Source organism: Scatophagus argus, chromosome 15, assembly GCF_020382885.2.
Source record: "Scatophagus argus isolate fScaArg1 chromosome 15, fScaArg1.pri, whole genome shotgun sequence".
In the NCBI taxonomy this organism is placed as follows: domain Eukaryota; kingdom Metazoa; phylum Chordata; class Actinopteri; family Scatophagidae; genus Scatophagus; species Scatophagus argus.
This window is the reverse complement of record NC_058507.1, coordinates 7,931,860-7,957,449: the sequence shown is the minus strand read 5'-3', so window position 1 is coordinate 7,957,449 and position 25,590 is coordinate 7,931,860. Positions and strand designations below refer to the sequence as shown.

The window sequence follows — 25,590 nt, the reverse complement described above, 5'->3', positions numbered from 1 at the left end:
AAGAGGCGACACCCAAAACCCTCTGTATCAGCAAAGTAATGACAACTGCGGCACTGACACCAGGGGGCAGCAATTAACTTGAATTAATCACATTGATTTAAGCTTCAGCTCCCCCTGGTTAGAGCTCTGTCTTTCTGTGCTGCACATTGAGACACACACAAACGCACACAGCTTACCTGTTATTCATGCATGATGCTAGTTCTGTCCAGGATAACGGGCTTCTTATCATGTCACCAAGAACTGTTACAGTGGAGGAGGAGGAGCAGGTCAAATCAGGCCAAAAAATGTTGAGAAGATGGCACTTGGAAATATATAAATGATCATATGTCACATTCATAGCCTGTAAGTTTTAAACCAAACCAGAATACCAGTATTTATCATTATCATTATTATTATTAAGATCTATGTAGTTTGCTCTTGTCCTCTCCATGTCCTCATGTCTCTGCTTGTGGGTGATATCATTCTGAGAGGTACAGCATGCATGCCTATATTTAACCACTGAGGGGCACTACAGCTCAAGCTGAGTCCCACAGAGCAGAAGAACCCAGATGAACCTTTAGGAGCGAGGAGCGGCCACAACAGCGTCTGCTGCTCACTTCAGTGCCAGCCCCTAAAAGTTACCCAGGATACCAAAATCTGCTGAGCTGACTTCTTCGGGTGCTCCCTTTACTGCAATACGACTTTTCTGCCCAACTCCCAATGAAACTTCTTTGCATCTTACTCTTCCGGCTATTCTCCTTCCCTTGTCCATCCTCCTTCTCTTGTGCGCTGTGCTCCCTCTCTTGCTCTATCTTTTTCCCTTTTCTTAGAGGCATCAGGTCCAATCCAGCTGTAGTCAATCTAATCCCTCTAATTCAGTTAATCTAATTTTCTGGATATGGTCACACTGCCAATCTCCACTGCTGGTCCTCTACAATCTCTTTCTCTCGCACTCTGATTTTCTGTCCAAATCCCCCAGAGCCTGCACTTTCCCTCTTCTTCCCCTCATCACTTATAAAATACTGATTGGCACTAATTTGATGTGGTGAAAGCTTCCCAAGTATGGCCTAACAAATATCAGTGGTTCATTTTAAGGAGAACCTTTTTATTTGTCATGTTACACGTGTCTCCCAGTGTTTGCTGTGTTTTAATCACATTGAAAATGAATGTGGCAGAGCTGGGCACTGTTGACATTCAGGTTGTATAACGCATAAGTCTGCTCTCATTGATTTACAGCGAGCCCTGAATGATGATTAGTGATTAAATCAACATTTTCTCAAGTCAGCTGTCTTTGTCAGCAGCACTTGGTGTCATTAGAGATTTATGTAATTCATTCAAATCTGGCCGAACCACTCTCAAGGATATATGACTGTTGTGTATTTTAGCTCGTAAGTTCAATCTTGGCAGTTTTCTTCAACAGCAAAGAGTCAGCAATGAACCACTGCTGTAGTGAGTCCTGAACAAACCTGGATCTTGTCTTTCCATGAAATCTAACATTACGACCCTACACACATACAATAAGTATCTGTTGGTTTCTAGCAGACTCGTCTCTCCTTCGGTATTCATTATAAGCGGCCAGCATGCAGCACATGCGTGTTTGAGGGATTACCGAGGTCTATTAGCAGATAAGAGGGACTTTCTCGGTGGAAATCGCTGGAGATGGGGTATGTAGGTTAAACATTATGTGTCCCAACACTCGCTTTTTTTGTTTTTTTTTTTATCGCATTTGTGGGTAAGCTCAGAGTCATTTGCATCTTGCGGCCTGTTTTAACGCAGCATCACGTACATCATCATGATGCTCTTCCGCTGCCACACCACACTTCTGTCCCTCACTTTCACTCGCTGTCCCTCGTCTGTCTGTCTGTCTGTGACTTTGGCAAATGTCAAGAGAATGAAAGCAGTATATTCACATAAAACAGTCATCTTCTTTACACGTCTTCCTTCAACCTGTTATCGTGTAAAAGTTAAGAAGAGAGAACAAAAAAATCCAGTTTGCCGGGGGGGCAGGAATGGTGTCAGTCTCAGAGAGAGGATTAGGGCCAGGCCAGCCAGACATTCACAGGAACTGCTGGGGGAAAGTGGGCCGACGGGACACACCCTTGTGTCATATCTCACCGTCTGGTTATGTTTGTCCTGCCTGACAGCTGAAGGGAATAAGCACTTAATATTCTTATGTGTGTCTGTCTTTTTTTATTATTATTTTATTTTTTTCTCTTTTTTCACTCCCCGCTTTAGGCGTAACTTTTGATCCTTACCGCTCTGTCTCCCTCGTCCTTCAGCTGTTTCCCTCCGTCCGCTCCTCTTGCCCCCCGTGGCCCACTTGTGGATTTATAGGTCAACTGTGTGACGATTTCAGGTCCATCTTATTTAATTCTCCCCCAGTGGGTGTCAGGAAAATGAGTTACCTGCTGCAGCTTAGTTTGCAGAAATACAGTAAGTTACTGCGTGCTGTCTGCTCACCTGATGGACCGCAGGAGTGTAATTTGTGCAGCTTTGGGTTCTGAATGCCATGAATATTAAGAAGGACGTTTCCACTGAATTAGTGAGCGAATAAGTGAGTGGGAAGGAAACTTGTATCGATATATCTTCTAAATGGGTGAGGGCTGGTTAGAGATGATCAGTGGGCTGTGTCCCTTCAGTGGCCTTCTCTGTGTGAAAGGAGTTGAGTTTTTTCTTTCTTGTTACTTTTTGTTGTCTCTCTGTTGTACTGCCTTGAGTATCTTTTCTTTTTCCTCATCTCCAGTACTGCCCTCAGCTGCCTTTTCTTCTTCGATCTTTTCCCCCTGGTGAAATATGGACGATTTTGAGATGACTGCAATGCAGCTGAAACAACAGCAGTGGTCTTACTCCCAGATCAGACAGAGTTGGGGGGGTGACTGTCACCCAGGCCTGTGTGGAGGTTTAAAGAGCCTCTGTGCTTTCAGGATCTGGGTTGGACCAGGTCAGCTGAGCTGGAGGTTCGTCTTTGCTCCGCCAACAGATCCTCAAAGACATAGAGAAAGAAACATGTCGCTCCTATCTCAGCATGGGTGCACCACTACAGAGAGACCGAGATAAAACAAGAGATAAAAAAAGACAAAGAGCTAGAAAAAAAATGAAGTAAAATTAAAACACAATTCATGAGATTTCAAAACCCTCTGAAGTCAGACCTTCAGACATTTTTAGGCACGTCTTCGATATCTGGTTATGCTTTTGATTTCTGCATGCAATGTAATGTGTAAAAGAAGAAATACAGAAATTGTAGGCTACTGGTTACACTGGTTTTACACGGCGTAATAGTTCATTGATTGATTTCATGTCCTGTCACAATGTAGCCATCATAAACAGGAAAGGACACAAACAATGAATGTTGAGAGTCAGAATAGGCCACCCAATAAGTACGTAGTAGTTAAAAATACCTCTAGTATAAATGTAAGTTCCCACCACATTGTTTCCAACTTATGCCCCAACTTCACTTCTTGTTCCCTTGTATCTACATGTACTGTATGCATTAGTATGTCATACACTGGTACAAAACTGTACGTCATAAACTGGGAAGAATCACCCAGAGAGTTTAAGCCAGTTTTTAAGACAGGTGTTATGCCCTCACACCTCAGCCATACACCGGCCAGGTAAATGTAACACTGACTTTGAGTTTTAGATGTCCTGTTTTATGCAGTGTTTGTGTTTGTTTGCCTGCTGTTGTCTCAGAGGACCTTTTTAGGCTGGATTTCCCTCTGAGGTCACTCTTCAACCAGAAAAGTGTCCACAATAACACCAAATCAATTTGTGCACATAAATTGAATTTATGTTAGTGGATGTGATGAGCACTATTTTCTGCTTGGATAACCAGCGGTGGAAAGTAACAAAATATGTTTATCCAGCTACTGTTTAAAGGTGTAATTTTCCATATTTGTAGTTTAACCTGGAGTATCTGAAATTGTCCGATTAAGATTTGGTATTTTTTAAAAAAAAAACACTAAGCATAAAAAATAAGATTAAACTGCAGGAACTAAAAAGTTGCCACATGAAACTGCTCACAACCAGGTTTATGGATTATCTTGAGCAAGCAGGTCGTTATTTCTGTAAAGAGAGGTTGTTGTTGAGGTTTGAGCATCACAAGCAAAGTGAGTCTGGTTCCATTACGTTAGAAAGGAGGAAGATATCCAAAACAATCTAGTTTGATAAATAGCACAGGTAAGGTAAGAGGAAAAATGTCCATGTTTGATGGTAAGATGCACTGCCCCAGTGCCAATAACTTGCTGAAGCTGCAGAATTACATAAAATTCTTGTGTAATGCAACTCTGACTTTCACTCAGTTCAGGCATTTAGAGCGGCTCGTTCTTGCAGAATTCAATTGTGTCCCGTCTCGGTGATCAGCTCTGTCAGTCAGAGTCCTGCTGCCTATCAGCTCGGGATGACAGACAATTAGCGGCAGTAGAAATGGCTTTTGAAGCAGACCCATTCCCCCTGAATTCCCTTGTCACAGTTCATTGCGCTAAGACACTGACTGCAGAAGCACTGCAAGTGGGATAGCAGGGCAGTTACACCATGCATTCATATTTCAACAGCCACTTGGGCAGAGGCTGACTTTGAGAGGAGCACACACTCTCACGCACATGTACACAGACATAAACACTAACCACAGCACTTAGAAAACTGGTCCTGGAGCATCAAATACACACAATTTCACTCTAGAGTCTGTGTGTGTGGTGTAATGAGCCTCAGCTTTATTCACCACAGTTTTTTGTTTTTAACATAGTTGATGAGGAAAAAAATAGCCTGAATGTCATATTCAGAGTTGAGATGCAGTGTGCTGCACCACGCCTAAAATCTACTCATTTATTCAATGCACAGAAGCTGTTAGGAGGAAATGAAATCTCTGCAGTCGTGTGCAGTTGATGTTTATTGCTCTGACTGTTGAGCTAAATATATAGCCAGGAAAAAAACACAACAACAGTTGCAAACATCTTCAGTAAAATAATCCTTTTCGTTCACTTTATTACAAGTCAACTGAGATGTTAATGTGTTGTTGGGTGTCTTTAGTGAGCCTGGAAATGGGTGCTGGTCAGAGTCTCCTACAGTAAACCTGCAGTGTGGATTAGCCTCATTGCGACTGACGTAGCATATTCAGCCTTTGGCTTTCATCAGCCTTCACTCATGTGTTACTGGCAATGAGTGTGAGTAAAATACACAGGGAGAAAATGTGACTCATGCTGCCATGTAGTTGTGTATGTGACCTATTACTCATCGGGTTAAATAACTACTTTACAGTCACGTTTAAGATTTTTTTAAATTGAGTTTGACAGGATAAGTTTTAAACTTGCAGACACTGGAAGATTACGTCAGAAGAAATCGTTCCTCAGTTTGTAAATGATGGTCCATTAAACCTACCACAGGAAATGTGAAATTTTGTAATGTTATCAATTGTCATGCCACTTATTTACGATCATTTATGCCCATTAACCAGGAACCAACCTCACATTAAGGACCCATTAATATCCCATAAATTAAACAAGGAAACTGTATAGGGAAATATCAAATGAAACAAGCAGAAACTAATATAATCAGTGAAACTAGTGGAATGAACATTTTTGAATTATTATTGAGTTATTAATAAAATTTTTGAGCCATTTCTTTTTAAAGAAACGTGATATTTGAATACTTCAGCTTTTAATAGGGGTTAAATATGTACATTTTCAGCTGCAAGTACATTTGTAACTAATATACACTTAAACTACACAAATTAGATTACATAAACATATTGTTGATTTACAGTCATTTGTCACTCTTGAAAGATATGCCCTATCATATCTAATACAATGCAACAGACAAACTAATATTTTGTGAAGCTTGAAGAAGCTTCCAATTGACATTTATGCTCTATCAAGTAAAACAAAATGCTCCATTTGTCCTTGAATAGATCAAATGTATGTGCGATATTCATTTAACGTTGAGATTAAAGAACTAATGTTAAGCTTAAATCGTAACAGCATGTGTGAACATTTTATGTGCTCAGTGTAGTTCATGCACAACAGCAAAATAAAGAGGAGGCCCAGTGAGTGGTCACAAGCGGATGCTGTGTGTGTGTGTCTGTATGTGGTGTGTGAGTACCTGTTTCCAAGTTCCTGGTCACGACTGAGAGACCTGAGACGCACGGCAGGTCTCTAGAAAAAGCCAATTACGGTGTCTGTTTGCAAGAGCGTATGAGTGCGGTTGTGTACTGCGTGCTGTGTGTACGCAAACAGTGTACTTGTATGAGCCCTAATGAGGACTGCTCTCCCAGATGCAGCTTCTTGCTAAGAAAAGCACACTGTGGAACTTTGCTTTATTATGTACAAATGGATGCAGTATGTGGCTGTTGAAAATCTCGTGACAAAGATCAGTTTTTATACACTGTGTTTTGGTTTTGGTCATAATGTTTTTCAACTGCGTTAATCTGACGGGGGAAATCTGCAAGAGAAACACATTGAAAATACATTGAAGGTAAATTTACCATATATTTGTGTTTATGTGACTTATGCTATGCATGTACATTTGCTGCCTGAATGTATGTGTATGCTGCACTCTGGGAGGCATGTTGCAGCTTAGTGTCGCATGCTGAGAAGAGCACATAAGAGGAGTTGTTTGAATGAGTACCTAATGAAACACCACTGGACCCAGTAGCATGCAAAGCTCTGCCGAGGAAACTGGTGTTGTGCAAGTTGCAGGGGTCGTAGATTTAAATCTGGCCTTTTGCACTTTGCCCCGTCGCTTCTCTGAGTCGGCAGAGTTCGATAGTGTGCACTCAGCAAGCCTCGGCCGACTACAGAGGGAGCTGAAGGGGCAGATGATGTGGGAGGTGGGAGGAGCTGGGACTTTCAAGTGGAGCTCCAGAGGTCAGAGGGTCAAAGGGAGTCAGTGGGCCTTTGAGACAAGCCTTGATCTCCCAGGCAGTGCTCTCACACCGCATCCCTTTGTGATGCTGCGCGTGTATTTGTGTGTATGTGTGTACGCGCTTCCCTCATCAGCAGTTTGTTTCATGTTAGCATTTTTACAATGCACTGCATGGCTTTAGTAAAAGAAATTGACTGGGAAGACAGTAAAGATTATTGTAAAACAAGCATTTAACAAGGGGGGATGCAGTTCACCCACCATATTCATGACATCTTGTCAGATTACACATCAATATATAGACAGACAGACAGATTCCGCAGCAATACTGTAATCACTACCTCCTGGTAGGCTGTTACACATACAGTGCAATATCATTCAGAGAAATCAGATGAGGGAATTCCAAAAGCTGGCAGGTATGTGAGTCAGTTCTGATAAGTGTTCATATTTCTTTTACTTGCTGAAGCAGTATTCATATTAACACACTGGAATGTTTTCCTTTGGGTTTTGGTAAGCTTCATTAGCCATTCTCTAATGCATAAATCAACGGGTATCTGTAAATGAATGCACATTATTTGAATCGGTTGTTTGACAGTCGTTCACCCTGACAGCTGCAGAAGGTCCATGTTTGAATTAAAGTCTTGGTATTTTGTGATTGGACTGCATTAAGTAATTTATTTCAGTTATCAACAAGCAGTTGGAAGTGACATAACCTCGTATAACTCGCTTCAGTTTACACCCATAGTACTGTGACCCCGCCTGCATCCTAGAGCTACAGGGTCTGAAATTGTCATAACAAAGACGTGGTTGCATCACAAATCTCACAGAAAATTCTGTCATGAATAGGAAATTTAGCTATTTAATAATGCTTTTTAGTTTTTGCACAGTACATTTGTGCACAAAGGTGATTCAAAGTCAAAAGACATGATCAAATCTAATTGAAGAGATTTAAATTCCAAATATGAAAAATAGAAAGATTTTTTTTGAATTAATCAAACAAGGTTTCTCTATGACTAACAGCCTTATCAAACACATGTTGTTACAGTCTGTCATGTGCTCTAAAGGAGTGAAAATATTGGTTATTTTCCTTTTAAGCCTTGCATGCATTAAAATGCTTCTCATCATCCTTCATCAGTAGCTGTAAATTTAGTTATAATATTTGACTCTACCATATTGAATTTTCTTCAGTGTTCAGCTGCTTTAATTCATACACATTGAACATAACACACTGTGGCCCCTGAGATGCAGGTGTCTCTTTTGGTCTGTTTATCTGTATGTCCCCTCAATGAACCTGTCGGTCTTCAGTCGTGGACCCTGACCTGGACCGAACCTCATGTCAGAACTGTTTGCTCTTTTAAAAACCAGTACACATTGCCTGCAGCCAAGCTGAACTCTGTCTCTTCTCGGTTGATTTGTAGGAAACTTATTCAGCCTCTCCATACTGCCTGTATGTTTTTGTATATGTTCCCTCTTTCTTTAGTGCACTCTTGTAAATCATTCAATCGTTCATTGGTGGATTGTGGTCTGTGGTAGGTGCATAATGTACTGTTTTAAGAAGTATTTGGGATGTTTTTGTGTGTTTACTGGGATATTCATGAGCAACATTAAGGTGAATATAAACAAAGGTCTCAAAATTACCATAGCTTGTATCCTGGATTCTGAATTCTTTGGTCCCAGTCATTGTTCATCGTATCTTCTTCCCTTCATTGCTCTCCTGTGTCAGTCTCTCCTGTATCTCTATTAGCCTCCCCCCTCCATCACTGCCTCTCCCTCTCTCCATTCCTCTATCCCTCCCCCTTACCTCTCAAATCCCCGGAGAGAAGTGATACTGCTGATGCATCACCACCCAAGATAATTTGTTTAAATGACAGATTAGGAGGGTAACTCGATTTGTGTCCGATACAGTATGTAGTGTCTGTTACCAATCTAATAAAGCCAACCTCTCCACCCCCCTTTGCTCCTTCCTCTGAGCCCCTCCCCTCATTCACACACCCTGCCCCATAGCCTGTATCTGCCGCAATAAGCTCCCTGTTCAGTGAGAAAGAAAGAGGCTTGTCTCCGGGGCTGTAACATGATCGCAGGCAGGGGCCACCAAGGCCTCCACATTAATTGAATTGCGAGGCCGGAAAGCTGTGAGGTTTGGCGAGGCGCTCATTGACTCATTGATCGGCACAGAGGGGCTGCAGAAATATGCCTTGCAGTCGTGGCCAATCAATCACACAATTAAGCCTAGTCTCTGTAGCTGGCTGTGGTCCATTTAAGTCTAACCTCTCAGCTCCTGGTGCTGTACGTTCCAAATTAATTGCTTCTCGCCGCAGAATTTGTCTGCCTCCACTAGGCCCCTCTTTGTACCTGGGGAAAAGGTAGCTGTGAGTCTGCATTTCACACGATTTCCGTATCTATAAAGCATATTTTCTTTCTTGTCCAAACAGGTTTTTATTGGATTCTTTAACACATGAACAGTTTGATAGCTATAGGATCCTATCTCTATATCCTAGAGATAGGATAGAGTGTGTTTCTGTTTGTTCATAAAGAGGATCATACCCGACAAGAGGAGGAGGAGAAGGCGGGGGTCATCAGTGCGGCCTTTCCCGCAGCATGCCCCTCCTCCTCCTCCCCTGTTCCTCTTTTCGCTCTCCCCTCCTTCCAGTCTTACGGGGCAGTAAAACCATGTCCTACAACAGCGGCAGGAGGATTATTCCTCGTTCAAGGCTTCGTGACTGGAATCCACAGCCGCTCTCCTCTCACCATATGGCATTATCAATTTTGTTCAGTATGGCAGAGCCTGTCACCTTAAGACTGCACCTCCCTGGCGTGCCGCCCTAGCTGGCATCTGTCAGAGGGGACTAGTGGGGGTTTAATGTCTCTGTCTCACTTACATTCTGTCATTCCTTCCTTCTCCCACTTTTTCCCTCACACCCCCTCTTTTGCTTTCACTGGAATGGTTTCGGAGTCGAGGCTAAGACCTCTCGGGTGCTCAAATCCCTTCCTCATACCCTCTTACAAATCAACATTGCTGTCAGCAAGATGCGATGAATCAAAGGTGTCTCTTTTTTTATTTGGGAATGTGTCCTTAATCTTTCCGAATGGCCACCTGGTCTGATTTGTGACCTTGAGGATGTGTGTCTGGTTGGGTGGCGGGATGTCACTACACCACACACAGGCACAAACACTCACACACTTTTACACATGCACACACATGTCCACACACTCACATACATTCAGGCATATGACAAGCAGTGCATCTGTCTTATGGATGTCCTTGGGCTGTAAACACAAACACACACACACACACACACACAGTCAGTTTTTGCTTTAGGCCGATGGTCTTATCCACAATAATGTATAATGAATAAATAATAAGCTTAAATTCCTGTCTCAGCTCAGAGACTTATTTAATGTTACACTGTATTCTGTGTTGTATGTTAATGTGTAGTACAACTTTTGCAGGCTTATCTGTGTATTCCTGCAGGTATAAGTTATTTACTTTTGATTGCACTTGGATTTATGCATGTATGAGCCTGTGCGCAACATGGTTTGGAGAGTTTACCATCCTTCCCCTCGAGGTAGTTGCTTTCCAAGCTTTTAAACGCATATCCATGGATGTATGATTCCTCCTGCCTGCGTTGCACCCTATGTCAGAGTCTGTATATTTGTGTGTATGTATAACGATCAGATGATGCTCAAAATAACCGTAGAACGAAACAAAATCGAGTCCAAGGCGAGTGTAAAATTCCATACTTATCATGAGCTGACTTTGGTTCTTACTGCTGATGCTTTGGTAAGCAGTGAATCTCTGCTCTGTTCTGTGTGTATTTTGCATGTTTTTTGTATGTAAAAGATGAGCTGTGTTTCTCATCAGGAGGAGGAAGGGACAGAGATGGCATAAAGCCTCAGTCCTAGCACTGTTCAGTATTACTTCGTCTGACATTTTGCAGCTGTCTTTGTGACAACAAAACCAGGAAATTTCTAAAGAGATGTCAGATTCTCCGTCTGTTTCTGGTGACTAAAGCAGATGTTTTAAGTCATAACATGATGTTTTTCTAACTCTAACCAAGTGGTTTTTGTGCATCATCTAACCAGACCTCAAACACAGTGATGTCACAACATAAAACTAAAATTTACTATATAGTACTATACTATACCATTTACTATGCTTTCAAGCTGCCTTCCTTAAGTAGAACATTTGTACCATATTGAAATCATCCCAGGCATAGCCGCAGCTTCTTTGCTTAATTTAGCTGGGCAGCACTTATCTCATGCCACGTCATTGTCAGCAGGGGTATGTGGACATTATCTGTACCTTTGGCTTGACTTTTGGTCCTCACCACACGGAGGGGTGAAACGGCTTCTGAACAGGCCCAGGGACCCACCTTGCTTGCAAAAAGTAAAAATAGTTGCTGAGGCTTCTGACTGATGAATCTTCCAAATGATGAGCATCTGAGTTTTGGCACTGTATGTTATCTGTATGCACACCAGGAACCCCCCTTTATGTAGGGTTTTGTTTGTTTTTTTTTTAGATATTATATGTCCTTTTTCAGAATATCTTTGGTTGTCTCCCATAATACAGGAGTGTTGACATTATTTTTCTCCCTATCTTCCATTTGCTGAATTGTTCTTTCATCCAGGATGTTGACTACATCAGTTGAACTATGGAGAGTTAGTGAGGATGAAAGCCAGCTGGCAGAGACAGACATCTCTGGCAAGCAGGACTCGACAGGAAAATGACATTCATGTTACATCTCAATTTGTCTTTTTATGCTCTCTTAGCTTCCAGAAATTTCCAATTGAATTGCATAACGCATCACAAACTGTTCACCCTTTCTTGTATTTTTTTGTGCTGCGGAGTCATGACAAGAAAATGGGAGCTGTTAATGACTATCACACTTCCAATCTCCAATTAGCTAAAGAGAAAAGCTGGGTAATTACTTCTTATAATGTTCGCCAGCCAGTCCTTCAGGGTCTGAGATACATTATGTTGCACAGGGACGGTGATTCTGTTATCTAATGTTTCTACTTCCTGTGCACAGCCCACAAAAACAGCTCTGTCCGGACTCATTTTACTTCACTTTGTATTCTACTGTGAGCTGTTTTAATGGGTCACAGATCCAGTAGTTTAAAGTTACTGGTGAAATGCATAGGTGATATTACAACACATAAGTAAAAGTAAAATAATAAGACGTGTATGTGCTTTGCATTTAACACCTGGGTGCCTTTGTTTGGTACCATCGCACCAATTAGTAGCTTTGAAAGTGAGACTATTCCTGACAGTGTCTTACCTATCACACAAACAGCTCTGTATTGAGAGAACTCGATAGGTAGCTATGCATTCCCGTGTTTGTATCGGAGACAATAATAAGACAACAACCCAGAGCGCAAGTTGACGGAAGCAGGAAGGAAGATGACATACGATTATTCCAGAAGGTAGACGGGGGGTGTAAACATTTGGCAAGCTACAATAATTATGCCTGACTCATCTCAACAGTGCAAAACACTCCGCTGGAAGCTGAGAGATGCATTTTGAAGACTGTTGTGTACACTGAATGCAAGCTTGTCTGTGTGAGTGTGGACAGAGAGAGGGGGAGTGGCACGTCCCATCTTTAGTTTTAGACTCCGACTCTGTCAGTGCTGACTGCTGACAGTGTGCAGGATCGCTGTGAAAAGCTGCTGAGGAATCCCACAGGGATCCTATTAGGGACACTTCATCTGGGTGCTGAGTCTGCACTGCAGTCATACACAGCAGTACACACACACACACAGACACACAGACATTGTCCTGTGGATTCTAAGTGGATAAATACTATGTATATTTATTGTACAATATTTTCTTGTGCCACATTAAAATGTTCAGCAGCTCCTACCCATCCTTTCTAGGTCTGGGTAATGGACTTCCCAGACCTGTGTGTAGACTTGAGTATTGAATACTCTCCAAGTATTGAAACTAGGCATAGAGTGTCTTTCTCAATCTCGTTTACCCACACTTACATCATTGATTTTTTTTTTTCCTGATTCAAAATCATAGCTGTTATTTATATTTGTTATTTAGACAACGATCTGCTCTCACACATCATTTAACACTGATGTGCTAAGAAGTTTGACATATTCTGCTCGATCAAAACAAGATTTTGTTGAAAAACAAACTTATATTTCTCAAACTATAGGCCTTGAGCCTGAACCAAGCCAAGGGTTATCAATAGCAGAAACTCCAGTAATGCACTTGAATTGGCAAAACAAAATTCAAAATCAATAGCAAACCCTAATAGTATTTTTATCTTTCTATTTTTTCCAGGGCTCTGACCAACCCCTCCACCCCATCCTTAGCCTCACCCCTACCTTTTAGATTTTGCTACAGTAACTAAGATGAAGAGGTGCAGGAGGTTGAGAAAGAGGCAGTGTACTATTGAACATTCTAAAGGGCGCAGATTGATCTGGGTTGGAAGTCGTCAATAAATGACCCTCGTGATAATCAAAGGCAGATCAATATGTGACTCTGTTGCCAAAATGCGCATCGATACACAACCTTGTTATTATCGTGTAATGATTTAATCAAGCATGAAATGGGTCCTCAATCACTAGTGAGGGTTAAAGCGAGTATAAAAGGGGAGTCGAGGCTTTAATAGTCGCTACATCTTATCTTTTTAATTAGCTTTGCCCAGTACATGGTTGCAGTTTCTGTGCATATGGGACCATTTGATGTGTTAGCAGATGTTTATTTTATGAACCAAGAAACCAGAAAGGAAAAAAAACAAAAAAACAAATGTGCGGTATCTATGATGGTTAAATTCCCCAAGAAAAACTTTACTTGTGCAGGCCTTTGGGAGAAGATGGAGAACATGTAGAAACTCGGTATCAGACCAGAGTTACAGCACATCCTGCAGAGAGCACATGTACTGTTTGATGTTCTGTGGAAATGTATGAAATATGAGAGGGATTATGGAAGTGAATGAACACATACTGCAAGCACTGTATCTGCTAAGTCTTCCCCAAGGTCCTCTCTTACATTACTTCAGAGCGTTTCGGCTTGAGAGGGTGAAATAAAAACTGCCTGGTTGACTGATTGAGGGCTCATTTTCTTTATTAGCAGATTTAGACTCATTAAGACCGATTTGCCCTGTTAATTTTCATTCCTATAAGCCAAGGCGGAGATGTCCAACAGCCTCAGCAAAGAGAGGACATGGACGTACAGTAAGCTGTGTAACCCATAGAAATGCAAACATCATTCATTGTGCTATAGGGCTTGTGGATTTAGTTACAGTGGTGTTACCGTCACTGCTGAAAGGAAAAATATAAACCCTCGCGGCGCTGATACTGGCACAGTGTTAATGCTCTCATAAGATCTGTAGTTACTTGCCATTTTGTTTTGGTTCATGAAACCTATTCCAGGCATTCAAACAGCCACTGTGCATGTCTCGGTGGGTGTTACCTGCTAAGGATCAATAACGGAAGTGCTACCCTGTAGCCACAAGCACATATTTCATTGGTCAGCATTCACCATTAAGCTGTTAATTCTAATCGCCTCCTGCAACCACACGTCTATGCAATTTACATACGAACCACACAGACAAACACAGATGAATGCACGTTACAAACAAGTACACGCACACACACACACGTGCATGCACAGTGTAGTATCGGTTTACTGCAGTAACTGTCAATGCCTTTTGTCTACACAGCTGTATACATAACTTAAACAGGGAAAACAGAGCAGTGCACCACTATTTGAATTGCTGAGGAAGACTAGCAATGTGTTTGGCTCTTAGTCAGCCACAAGATGACCTTCATTCACATCTATCTAGACAGCATGAATCCCTGTGAAGAGGAGGAGGGGGATGGAAGGACAGGCAGGCAGGGAGGAGGGTGATGTTTCTTTTCTGGCCACTAGAAGCATTTCTACATATTCTTGGCTCTGAAACAGATATGCTCTCACACAGGAAGAGGAGGGGGAAGAGGAGACCTCTCAAGGTGAACAAGGCAAAGGGATTTAAGGGAAGAAATGAGAGAAAGAGGGGGTGGGATAGAAAACTAAATTAAAAGAGATGTAAAGAATGGAAATGAAGCAGCTAGCCAGTTGTGGGAATGAAGAGCTAGGAAGCAGAAAAAAGAGTTAGGCAGATGTAGCAGGGAGCAGAGTGGGAGTTGCTGACAAAAACTTTGAAAACACATTTATTCATGAAGAAGTCAGACACTTGTGTGGTGTTAGCTGCATTGCATGTCTAATTAAGAACGCTGATTCATTTTTGAGGAGATAGAAGAAAATGCAGCATGAATATTGAAAAGCAGCAGAACCCAGGGTGATGTGTAAGATGTTATGCTGGAGATCACTGGCCACATCTGGAGACCTTGAGCTGCCTGGTGTGTGTCCTTCAAGTGATCAAGTGGTGTGTAGGTAGGCATAAAAACACACGCCCTGTCCTGCTCATGTAGACTTAAAGGTCCTTATAAGTAAAGTACTACACATGTACATTCAAACATAAAAAGAAAACCCTCCCTGATAGTCAGGCAAGTACTATCATTAAACACAGTACATTGTTAATTGGAAAATTCAGAACTAAACATCCTGTAACTGCCAGTTCATGCAGTATTTCCATCTACCACACACATACAGTGTGAGACATGTGTGATGGATAGGTCACACGAGAGCGTCCCATGTCCGTTTAATCATAGCAGCAGGTGTGGTGAAGTGAGGAACTTCACACTGCTAAGGAGCTGAGATTGATTGAATGGGGGCTGGGAGCATGAACTAACAGTGCGGAGAAGGAGAGAGGAAGGGACCAGCAGATAAAGAAAGATAGAGTGACCAAGAGGGAAGGAGTGTAGTGAGTTATTACTTGCTTGTTTTATTTTTCTTAATGCGAATAACCTTGGTCAGAGACATTATGTTTTCAGGTTGTCCATCCGATTTCAGGAATGTCTTCAGGGAATTTCAGCATCCGTGTTTGAAGCATTGTAGTCCAAAACAAGCTCGCTGGTTTTGATGATACTGAGCTTCAGATGATTGTCACGATAATACCACAAGGTGATAATTCTATTTTTTAGTTTTGGTTACCCTGATAATCACAGTAAGTGATGAGACCAGCAGAAAAAGCAGAGGAAGTCGTCATCTTCTCAGAAGGTCTTTTACGACAATTGGACAGACAAACAAACACATTCGGTTACATATTGAGACTAGAAGGTGAAATTGATGTCTCTAGAAGTAATCTGGTGTCAGCACACTGGCCAGTACCTCATTTTGGATGTTGTCCAAGGCATCATTGCTTCTGCTGGACAACATCCACATTCTCACTTGGGGAGCAAAGCAGGCACAACAGTGGCCACAAGAGAGAAAGAAACAAAAGAGTATCGATCTTCACTGTTTATCCATATGTATGGCCTCCATATATATTCATACACACTTACAGCATGTACCAGCTCCTTCACAGATTCTGATCAATGCTTTTCTAGCTACTGTTGCTGTAGTTCGGTTTGAATTCCTTGTATTTGTTTGCGTCGTGTGTCCAGGTACTGTAGGCTTGCCTTTAGAGCGTAAGCTGATTGCTCCTCATTAGATGTGTGGATTAGATCAGTGTTGTAAACCTTTCCAAGGACTCTCTGACCTCCTACCTCCAGCTTTCTACTTAAAAAAATATTGTGGCAACAGTTGCTAGGTTCACTCACCCTTTTGACCTTCCGCTGGCCGTACCCTCTCACACCTGCTTTGATGTGTTTGTGTGGGTGTGGGAGGGATGATGTTACAGCTCAGTTGGGCAACACTGATTCAGAGCTGCGTAATTTGTCGACCTGAATATTGTAGAGTTAAGTACACAGTACTGTTAGTCCGTAGGTTTTAACTGCAGTTAGAGAAACAGACTAAACTAAGCTTAAACATGCAGTAACAAATAAAATAACACAAGCACTCAAAATAGGTTTGGAAACAAGGAAACTCTAAATAGTGAGATTATACCAAATACCTAAATACTGAGTTAAAACTGACTTTAAAGCTCCATAAAGTGGATGATAGCTGCAAATTCAGGTAAGAATTCTCTGCACGTTCATCAAAGATAAATAAATAAAATCAATAAAAAAACCTAACATCTTTATCCGAAAGCCATCATAGGCAAGCAGGGCTGATGGAGCCTTACAATGTGGAGGGAAAAAAAAAATCATATTAGTTACACTATATTTAAGTAATTTAAGTAAAGGAATGTAATTATTAACCCCCAAGCAGTATGTCATAATTTCCACAAGAAAATGTGCTATTTCTTTCTCATTAGAAGTCTTTTTTTTTTTTTTTGTTAGTGTCTCTCTGAAATAGATAAATGTGGTCGGAACACTTTTTTTCTCGCTCATCTCTTTTTCATTCATCAGTAGCAAGACAAGCTTATTTCAGGTCTTCAGTAAAGCGAGGAGCTGTTATTAGAGTGAAACCAAAAGAGTTGGCCTATAGGCAAAAATCACTTCTCACTGGCAGTTACTTGCCTTATACTGCTGCCGTGGAGCTGTGGTGACTCATGTAAAAGGTAATATTTGAACATAATCCTCAATATTTCAGTTTGTTTATTGTGTAGGTAAGACATTTTACATTAAAGGATTAGAATGACACATTACTTTGTAGATGAGGTCTGAAAGTTGCAAAAGGGTTGCATTTTCATATGTATTTTCACATTTCCACAGAGAACATCAACTTTCATCTCACAATGTGGGCTTGATATTTATGTTCATGCGAATTGTGTCACAAATGAAAACGTCATAACTCTTTAAAATTGAGAATTCAATGCATTCATTGCAGTTGAGAGAAAATAAAACAAGAACAAACACTGGTATATACCTCTACAGTTACAAGAGCAAGCTGATACATATATGTTTTTGCTCAGGTATTCCAAACAGACCAAAAGCAGATTAAAAGAAACAAATGAACATGCCATAAATTTGAGACATATCTACAGTATAAGCGCTCAACATGTTTATTTTATTCTGATGAAAAAGAAGGTCAGAAGAATAATCTGACTCAGATATGATGTAATCCAGCTCTCCAAGATGACAAAGCAGAGGCAAGACGGGCTTTCTGTGCCCATAGTGACTAATGTGCCTGTAAGCATCGAGCTGTGGGGGTCATGGGCTTCTTGGCACGTGTCAAAAAAAGGAAAAGACTCCAATCTCCCCCGCAAACATGTATGGCTGGTCCCTACTGTCACATCTCTTAACAGACTCTTAAAACGGTTATTTAGAAAGACAACAAATCTGTTATGAGCAGTGATGGAAAAAAAAAACTGAAATAAAACCAAACTTCATTTCCTCATCATACTGAAGAAAAGGAGAAGAGATGGGAAACAGAAATGAGGGAGAATTGATAGGGAATTTGGTTAAGCCTCCAGGTTCAAGTGTGACTTCAAATCTGTTTTGACATCGGGTCCCTATGACAGCCTCTGTTCCAGCTGCAAGACACCCAACTCTGACAGCTTCTTGTGTGTGTGTGTGTGTGTGTGTGTGTGTGTGTGTGTGTGTTATGTGAATGGAATGACTAACCCATCATACTTCAACACACACCAAATTGCTACATTTCTGTGCTATTAAACACACAGCAAAAATAGTATGAAACCATGGACTTGCAGGAGTTAAAAGATGGGAAAGCACAAACACACAAAAACACACACCGTGTGCTTTGGTGAGCTTAGACTGACAAAAAGAGAAGGAAGAAGGAATTAGTGAAATCAAACGTTTGTCCACCCGTTTGCTGTGCCAGCAAGGCTTAATTACTCACCGCCTCACACTCTGGTAGATTTGAGGCTCTCTCCTGATTACTGTAACTCAGAGCAGCTTTTGATGTGCCACGTTGTTGTCTATGCACATGCCGTCACCACAACTTTGTGCTACATAGCTTAAAATATCTCATGGTAAAAAAAAAAGATAATAATACAAACAATATAAATTAAACATATACTCTGTGGATTAGAGTTGCATGAATGTGTAAGTGTTTTAAGGTTTAGGCTAATATGTCTTCTGTCATGCTTGAAACTGATAATTCTCAGTAATTTAAATTGAAAGCTAAGTTAGTTTGCAAACCCTTACATCAGAATTGCAAGAGCTGAAACCTCTGATGAACATCTGCCTCATTAACTGTACCAAAACCGGCAGCTGATGGGCGATACAGTGGGTGGTTTGGGTGATCTGTTCATTCTGTCATGGTGGCAGATTTAGATTTAGATCTACACAGGCGTCTGCCTGTCTGTCTGTGTCTCTATCTGGTCTGACTAGCCATTTGTCAAATATAATGACAGGTCATTTAGACCTAATCTGTCATAGGGCCTGTGACTGCCGTGCATGTCTCTCAATTCGCTGAGAGGGGGGACAGAGAGAAGGACATGGAGGAAGGTAGAACGAAGACATTAAACGGGAGAGAGATATGCGTGAGACATGCATTCTGATGGTGTTAACGTCTGTATCACGAGGAACCTAAGCCACTGTCAGCCCTGAGAAATGAAATCCCTTGCTTTAATCCAGAGACCTCTTAAATCTCTCCAGCGTGAGAGTGCAACCAGCTCCACCCAACTTTCTCACCCTCACAGAGTTAATGGATGTGGGAGCAGGTTACAGGTTCCTGTCCTAACAACCGCTGATGGTGGTGTTCTATTTGCATGTTAAAATTTTTTATTATTTGTCCTCATACGTGTGTATACATCCTGGTCACGTGAGCGTGTGTATATACTGTATATACTGCGCTCTTACAGTATGCGTTTGTTTGTGTGTGTATGTGTGAATTTGCATCGGTACAGCACTGTGCGTTTTACCCTTTCGGCCTCATCTTGTGCGCACTCACACTCATACTGAAACTGCTTGTTGTGCGTTCATGTAAAAGCTATTGATTTTCTTGCTCTTCATTTCTCGGTGGATCAATACCTGTCCAGGACAATGCATGTGAACATGCAGCTGAAAATCAGGGAACAAGTCCTTTGATGTCTTTTTGTCTGAATTTCACACACACACAAAAAACCCCAACTAATTTGTGGCTTAAACTGAGAGCATCGTCGAGCATCAGATCCACTGATTTCAGTGGAAAGATGTGCTATTAGCAGTCATGATTTGCTAACCAAGAGCTCCTTTTTTCCAGGCCAGCACAGGGCTTTAGCATATAGATGATGTGTTTACCATACGCTTTGTCGTTTCACTCATTATTGGTGTTTACACTGTGGTTTAGGAACGTAATTACTAAACAAATTTATGATAAGAACTGCACGTACGTCATGTTTTAAATCCCTCAACTGTGGATGAGTGTTGTTGCATTATACTCATCGCTGTCAATAATTTTGCCAAGTTTTAATAACTCTTGCATTCAAAGGCCTCATGCTGGGATTGCCTGCCCAGTTTAATAACTGCAGTTTTACTCTGCATAGTTGTTCAGCCCCACTATGCTAAATTTACTTCAACACAATTTCATTACTGTGTCCCATTAAATATTCATAGAATCTGAATGAGAAGCAGTTGAGGGTAATTAGGTGTTTGTTAATGCACACACTAATCCTTTGTGGAGCATAAAACACTGACTGACAGCTGTCAGCTTAATATCTTCTGTTTACTCTCATTCCCCATACAGTTGTTCTACCACCCACAACAATATATTGTATATTTACATAAATACTGTGTAGAACTGATTGTGCCTCCTGTACGTTGTGTTTACGGAAATGCGTGACACTGCAGCTTAATCGGGCTTAGGTATGGTGGTTCATTTATCTGATGATTTTAAAGATTTTTACATGTGGTCAGGCTGACATTCCATCTGTTGGGCCATTATGGAAAATGCCCGTGCTTGACTGGAAGTCATGATCCCATAAATCTTGCAGCTGTCTAGCTCGATTTGAAATGACATTATACAGCTGCTGCTTGACGTCTCTTCATGGCTTGAGCATTTTTTTGTGGTTGATAGTCTTTGAGGTAGTTTGTGGATAAATCGGTAATTTCCCTTTAATGTATACATGTAAAGCCAACTGTATTTGACTCAAAATGGTTCACAAACTAGCAGCAATTAGTCAATTAATAGATTAGCCAGTTGCAAGAAGATTGCAGCCTATTTTGATAATCAATTATCTTTTTAAGCAAAAATGTCAATCAATTGTTGATTCCAGCATCTTAAATGTAAGGATTTGTTGCTTTTCTTTGTCATTTATGATCTAAATAAAGATTCGATGAACAAAATATGAGTAATTTGAGCACGCCCCTTGGACTGTAAGAAATTGTAATTAGCATTTCTCACAATTGTTTTGACATTTTATTCACAAATCTATTAATTAGTGCATAATTGGCAGATTAATTGATAATAGAAATAACTGTTAGTTTCAACCTCACTACACATTGGGTTCCCGACAGCTTTATTTCATATGTGAATTAGAAATGATAGGAATGCTTGTTGGTGGGGAGGCTAAAATTGTCACAGAGCCTAGTGAGGCATCCACAGGGGAAAAAGAAAGATGGGGTTTGGAGAGAGAGAGAGAGAGAGAGAGAGAGAGAAAGACAAAGGGGGAGACAGAGGGAACACAGCGGGCAGACAGCACCTGCTGCAGCTGAAAGGCCGCTGTCGCCATTCTTATCCCATTACCCTCCTCTCCCTGTCAACACTACAGAGGGATGCAGTAGCAGATGACACCTCTGTGGCTCATCACAATACTGCAGGTATGCAAACACACATACACACATTTTCGCACCACAAGATTTGAGGGTATGTGGGTGTCCTTGGAGGTTGTCAAACATCATGTCTCAGACGTCTTCAGAAATCATCTCACGTGTGAGGAACTGAATGTCCTTGAAGATTTTGTTCACAACGAATTTCAAAACTTCTTTGTGGGCTGGTGCATGTCAGCTTTGAATCTGTGACAACGTTTTGCTGGTGCCATAAAATGACATGAGCATCATCCCTTAGTCTACAGAGATGTTGTCCTTGACTTCCCAGCATCTGTGCTTTATGTGCTGCAGAGGGAGCAGCAGACTAAATCCCTGATGGATGGGTGACATACCACCATGTGTCCGTTCTGACTGTCTGACGCATCGTTGCTTAAAGTACTCCTGCAGAGTATGTTGTGTTTCTGGAGAATACAATTAAGAGCTTCCAGAGACTCGGTGTATAAATTGCAGACCTTAAGTTGCAGCAACCTGGAGCACAATCTCTTGAGAGGCATTTGAGACATTCTTCTGTTTCCTTGCTGCATTAGTGATGCTGCTAGACTACCAGTGGCTGCAGCATGTGTGTCTAATATAGCGTATGCTTACACATACAAACACACAGCAAGACAGAGTCTATTGCAGCTTTCTATATTTAAATCCTTGAGGGAATAGCAGATATTGAGACTTTACTGTAATGACCTCAGATTTACAGCTAGCCAGCAAAAGTCTCCTAAAGGCTGGCCCTGGAATAATTGATTTCTTTGGAGAAATACATTTTAGATATTTGAATGGGGGACCTCAGACTAGTTGACCAGATTTTGTCACACTTCATGCACAGCAAATTTAGATAACAGCAAAAAGGAGTTAAGAAGAGAGAATGGATAACTGGTTGGTTTTGATCTCTTTACTAAACCGTGCTAAGATGCAATTATCCCTGCAAGGAGGAAGAGTGATAATGATAGGTTGCAGCAAGGAAATGTAGAAATTTTGAAATGTAGTTTTTAGTGATAATAGTAATTTTCAGGTTTGGTCCAGACTGAAGTAACACAACAATTATGTGATCGATTGCTATCAAATTTGGCACAGATATTTCAGGATGAGTTGCAATAACTTTTGGCCATTCCCTGACTTTTTATCTCACGGCGTTAGATGGTGATAGTGTTGAACAAAATTTCGACAATGTATTGACAATATTAAACACTGGAAAATCTGCATCCATGTGAAAAGTGTAGACATAGTTTGCGTGTGCTGGAGGCCATGTGCAGCCACCCTACTGTGAGGATGGTATAGTCATAGGGACAAGGAAATGCAATAAGATGCTAATGCCTGAGATCACTGATTCTTATAAAATGGAAAAGAGAATCTCCTGAATGTATACATGTTTGATCCTAGCAAATATATAAAAACATTACTCCAGTCCCCACAAAATGTTGACATTGACATGAAAGATGCTCATATATAATGGGCCAGCTATCCTGTCAGCTCTGCATACACACACCCACACGCACACACAAAGCTGTTCAAAGCTGACAAGCTCAGCAGGACAGGGCCTTCTTCCTCTTCATCATTTATTCACCAACACAGCATACTGTGGCCGGCACATCCTATAGAGCAAACATTTATTCTCAGCATTCTTCAATTTCCCCCACAAAGCTGTTTTCAAGCTCAGCTCGGCCTTTTCACTGTGCAGCGTACCCGCCATATTGGTTCCATAAGCCAGTTGTAGTTGCTAGCATATTGTGATCCGGTCAAATTAATGCTGAGAGGAGATATTAGTGTAACTGAATACATGCATGCATGGACAGTATTGTGTACGAATGAACAGGTCATTTATTATGTATGAACTGACAGACATTTGTGTATTTGGCAGTGTGTCCCTTGAAGGTGGACGGAGCCGTGTTTGAGGCAGCACAGGGATATGGCACTTTCTGTGGTGGTCCTTTTAAACCACAATTAGATAAATAAGAAATCATGAAGAACATGAGCAGTTCAATTTATGTATAACAGAATGTGAAATAAAAACTGTAAAATAATTCTGTAAAATATTTAAACACAAATGTAACATTTTTCACAGTTACATGACCGTATCCAGTTCATCTATACATCCTCACCTTTTAGCTCTTCAGCTTCATCATTACATCTCTTTCCCTGTCTGTCTTCCTGTTTCACCTTTTTGCCACTTTCAAATTGCTAAAATGTCAGTTCTCACTCTATAATATCTCCTCATTTCTGTTGCCAAAACGAGTGGCACACGAATTTGAATCTCATTGAGCGAATACATTACATTGTTGTTTTGAGAAATTACACACCCTCTTTCCACATCATGCCTGTCACTTGCCAGACCCATTCCATAGTGAATTGCCCCTCATGCTCGCGTCTCAGCAGTTGCACCCTGATGGTATTTATGCTTGTGTGCCTGCTAGATGGCTTTCCCGATCCAAATGGAATTAAAGCAATGGCCACATCATTAGCATACCACTGAAGTTCATAAGTGATGGGGAGGCATCTTCATGGGCCATTGGCGTTGTGGTGAATGGAAAAAGAATGGAGGCGGTATCAAGTTTGATGATTTCCCCCACGTGTTTTTGCCACACATTTTTCATCTGCCTCGTATATTGGGAACCGGGACAAGAATGCAATTTTGTGGATTGACTTAAATTAGCCATGTTTAATTAGGCTCACCGTGACCATCTCTATGTGCAAAAACTTTTAAAAAGTCTGTATGGCATGTAATGTTTGTGCATCAAAGCACAGATGCAATTTAAGTCAGGGAAAAATGTGCAGTGGATTATGAATGATTAAAAAACTGATGCGACACAATAAAGAGCTTCCGCTGTATATGTCTTACTGTATTCTTATGTAGTAGTTTTTCTTGTATGCCAGTGAGTGCTACTAAATGGCATTTACAACACCCTGAGAAAATGAAATATGCAATATTGAGCAAGACATTACATATCCTTCTGCAAAGAAGGAGCAAGATACAAGACTGGATGCTCTTCTGCCATACCTCAGTGTTTCTTTCTTTCTTTTTTGTAATATAAAGCTCTCAACATCTGAGTCTAAATACTCACCTGGGGGGCATTTTCCAAGAGGGAGACAGCCAGTATGTTTGGAAGGCAGTGATATATTAGAAACCCACAATATAATTCAGTTCTACTCAGCAAAACCTGAAGATTTAAGCACAAATCTATGTTTTTTACTGCCCTTTTAATATCAGTGTGAGATGTATAAATGTCAAAAGGGTGGGCAATTTAAAGAAAATCCAGGAAAAAGCCATGGGACTGTATGTGCAGTAAAGAAAATAAAACTCCACAGCATATAAAAATGGACATGCTAGTGTAAAGCGTGTGGTGTTTTTTCTTTTTTCTTTTGTGGGAAAAGTCAGGGATAGTGCTGTTGCTTACTGCCTTCTCATGTGTTTACATATGCAGTATCTCTTCCGGTTCCATGGCAAAGAACAAATGATAATCTCTCTTTATGAAAGTCAAAGCCAGAGAGAAATGGAAAACACTGTGTGCAGGGAACTGGGCGCCAGGTGTGACTCACGGATTGACAGCCGCAGAGATGCTCCAGAGAAACATGAGTAAGATTGGGAAGCGTAGCGCCTTAGTCCGCAGGGGTTTTATGAGCTCTGTGTCACTCACCCACCCAATGCCTGTCCACTCCTGAAGGGAGATCAGGAAGTTCCTTACCCGCAGCTTGAATCTCCCTGCCAGGCTACCGCGATGACATTGTCCCCCGACTTCAGTCCCACTGCTCTCCCTGCTAACTTCTGACCCTGAGCTGCTCAGTTATGCACAAAGGCACAAAGTTCTTTTAGAAGAGGGATGACGCTGCAGACTTTTGATCACAGCTTGACTGAAAACTTTGCTCCCTAGGCCAGTACGTACCAGACTGGCATGTGTGGCAGACGCTGAGAAGCACCGTGTTTTGGGGGATTAGTCATTTGAGTTACTGAAGGATACAACAGGCTGAAGGCTGCAGTAGCTCTGACATTTGGAAAACAGAATTGTAAGAAGTAAGGCTTGAGCTTGAAGGGACAATGTCATTAGGTCTGTCCGCACTGTAATTTCCTGCCATAACCATTCTACCATCCACGGATTCAACTCATGTCTGTCAGTTGGAAGACTG

General features: G+C 41.3%; 1 protein-coding gene across 3 annotated transcripts in view; it reads left to right on the top strand.

The window, feature by feature from the left end:
* The window catches only part of stxbp6 (syntaxin binding protein 6 (amisyn)), a 130,537-nt gene that overhangs the window by 60,678 nt on the left and 44,269 nt on the right, over positions 1-25,590 (top strand). The window contains exon 6 of one of the 3 annotated variants that reach the window (XM_046414012.1): positions 13,121-13,186. The exons of the other annotated variants lie outside the window; for them this stretch is intronic. Within the exon in view, the coding sequence (XP_046269968.1) occupies positions 13,121-13,171 (51 nt within the window). The 3' untranslated portion in view covers positions 13,172-13,186. Of the gene's footprint in view, positions 1-13,120; positions 13,187-25,590 lie in introns of those variants that run through there. 3 annotated transcript variants of the gene reach the window in all.